A 3046-nucleotide genomic window follows, 5' to 3' on the forward strand; every position below is an offset into this window, starting at 1 on the left:
CGGTCACACGCCGCCTCGCCCTCCGGACTGGGTTCTGCGCCTCCTCCGCTGGCCGCCGTCACCCGGGAAACCAGTCGCGACCTCCCGCAGACCCGAAGCTGGTTTCATGGCAGCCGCGAAGAAAGCAGTTTTGGGGCCGTTGGTTGGGGCAGTGGACCAGGGCACCAGCTCGACGCGCTTTTTGGTGAGCCCCGGGGTGACATTTAAGGAGCTGAGCCGGCGCGGGAGCCCCGGGATGCCAGCATTGGTTATAGCGTCCCCATCCCGGGGCTCCCGGCCTCTTGGCAAGGGAAGGAGGCCAAGGCCCCCTAAGCAGGACCTGCCACGCTGTAGCTGTCCCACGCGGACTTGGGGGACCTCGGCCTCTCGAGACCCTGGTGGCCGAACTGAGCAGCCCCGGCCTCGGTGGTGGAGCCGGGTCACCTCCTAATGGGAGAACTCCTCCAAAGGGATCTAGGAATTGCTGAGCATCCGTGCGGAACTGCCCGCTTGTTGCCAGGGACAGGTGGTCACATGGACCGCTGCTGCGGTCTTCCCCGGAGCATTTGGCCTGTGGGGCGCAGGACGTCCTTGGATGGGGGGAAAGCTGTGTCACGGCTGTGATAGCCTAACACAACGTCCTTTGGAGCAGTAGAATAAATATAGTATTAGCGATGATGCGTTGTCATCCTCTCCCACAGAAATTGTAGAAGGTACAATGCCCCGGGGGTGGGGTGGAGGGCGCAGAACATATTCGGAAAAATACAGTACTCTGTCTTTACCAATCGGAGACTCGCAAATTTCAGTTCTGATACTTTGCCTGTTACAACCACTTCATGCTTCACAGCGTAAAGTGACAGGGAAATTCTGTTTCTCTTTTTATTTACCGTAACAGAGTGCTATTCAAGTGACTATTCCGCTAGGAATCTTGCTCTTAAAGTGATCTAGTGCTGAGTTCAGTGAGATAATTTTAAAATAATTTAAATAAATGGTTGTTGGTTAAGAGCCCATGAATGCTTCAATGGATATTTGACTAACCTGGAAAGTTGATGTAAATATTTAATGATTATTTAGCTCCATCTTCACTACTTTACCTCAAATCATTTTTCATGCACCTTTTTTAGTATACTATTCATTATACATACAGTGTATATGTTGTTCCAAACTTCTGTTTAGCTGACCACTGACTAAAACCTTCACATGTGCCTTCATTTTGATACTCCTCTCTTGTCTACACTGGAAAGCTTTCAGTGCAATTTTAGTTTGAATCTTATTTTATGACTTACCCTAGTTTGTGCTGCCAAGGCATAGTTCTACAGTCTCTTACATTGTTTATCTTTTGATCACCCAGGGCAGGTTTCACTTTGTCTTATTTTCATAAATGTTTATATAGTAACCCTGAATCATAAGTAAGAAAGTCTGCCCAACTGGACTTGATTAATATATAAAATATATAATCATCAACTGTGTATTTAATCCTTACCTGAGGATATTTTTTCCATAGATTTCCACATCCCCACCACTAGAGAGGGGAAAGAGGGAGGGGGACCGGGAGAGAGAGAGAGGAGAGAGAGACACATCAATGTGAGAGAGACATTCATTGGTTGCCTCCTGCATGTGCCCCTGGGGGACAAACCTGCAACCAAGGTGTGCCCTTTGGCTGGAACTGAACCCTAACCTTTTGGTCTGCGTGCCAACGCTCTAACCACTGAGAAAACTGTCCAGGGCCATCATTGTGTATTTAAAATGAAGAAAGACCATTAAGACACACATACTGAGTCATGAGTTTTGAAGCCATACTCAAGGACTGCCCACACAAAATGCCTGCAGGGGCCAGGCAGGTAGAGGTTGGAGGGCCGCCTGGAGAGAGCAGACCCAGGCCAAGGGGTTAGTCTATAGTTGCCAAACAGGAACCCAAGCCCAGTGTCGCCAGGTCTTCAGACTCTCTAAGAAAAGGTGGTCATCTCGAGTTTTCAGTGTAATCTTCCTATGGAATGTTGGCAGCTAGTTCATAAAGCACAGTGGGGGCTAAATAAACATGGGTGATTGCTTTCAAAGGCTATTGCCTTCCATGAATGCTTTTTAGAAGACAGCCTGACTATGCTTATCTTCCTTTGGACTCTTCGCTCTTGCTTTCCCTGTAGCCCAGTGATCTTTATCTACTGCAGTTTGTTCCTGGTCCCTCGGATTCTGTTGCCCAAGAGACATCTTTCTGCACTGGTGGGGAAGGAATACGTCAACTTCATATTCTCACAATCAGCTGTTCAGTATGTGACATGAACAACATGAGCCTTCGAAAGTCAGTTTCTGTTTATTGGGCTGTGTGGCATGATCTCAATTAACAAGCTAAGGTGCAAGTTCAGGAGATACCCATCCTGCTTATAGGATGATGTGTGAAAGTGGACCAATAATGTTTTATGATTCCTGAGAAACAACTAAGAAAGAATTCTTCAGAGGTAGATAGAGGACTTAGAGATCCTGTGCAAAGTCAAAGACGGGGATGGTTATAAGGAAAGAGCTTGTTAAACCACTCCCTGCCAAATGCAGATAATAGATTTGCTGAATAAATGCTTCAATCACAAGGTGATTCCCAGGAGTTCCAGTCATACTGTTCCATGTTGTAATTATGACTCAAAAATAATTGCTTAGTTTCTCACAAAGATTTCAGTGGATAAGAACTGTCATAAGGAAGCTTATAAACTTAAAGGTATTTAAATAATTTCCCGGATATTTTTCATTCAATTTGCATATCCAGTTCAACTTTCACAAGACCAATAACCTGCTAGTGATGTTAACTCATGGTCTTTCATGCCATGGAAATGTCTCCTCCCCCATTCCCTATACCTTCTTAAAATTCTACTCTGCCTCCAAATTGTGGCTCAACTTCCTGCCATCCCTTAGATCAGTGGTTCTCAACCTGTGGGTCACAACCCCTTTGGCAGTCAAACGACCCTTTCACAGGGCTCGCCTAAGACCATCCTGCATATCAGATATTTACATCAGATATTACGATTCGTAACAGTAGCAACATTACAGTTATGAAGTAGCAACGAAAATAATTTTATGT

The 3046-nt window shown here is 45.9% G+C and overlaps 1 protein-coding gene across 8 annotated transcripts in view; it reads left to right on the top strand.

Moving 5' to 3' along the window:
- The first annotated feature begins 6 nt into the window (after positions 1-6).
- Positions 7-3046, top strand: part of GK (glycerol kinase) — a 71487-nt gene continuing 68447 nt past the window's right edge. For all 8 annotated transcript variants that reach the window (XM_015560629.1, XM_015560781.1, XM_006752617.2 and 5 more), the window contains exon 1: positions 7-184. In XM_015560629.1, the coding sequence (XP_015416115.1) occupies positions 107-184 (78 nt within the window). In that variant the 5' untranslated portion in view covers positions 7-106. The remainder of the gene's footprint in view (positions 185-3046) is intronic.

Source organism: Myotis davidii, unplaced genomic scaffold, assembly GCF_000327345.1.
Source record: "Myotis davidii unplaced genomic scaffold, ASM32734v1 scaffold790, whole genome shotgun sequence".
In the NCBI taxonomy this organism is placed as follows: Eukaryota; Metazoa; Chordata; class Mammalia; order Chiroptera; family Vespertilionidae; genus Myotis; species Myotis davidii.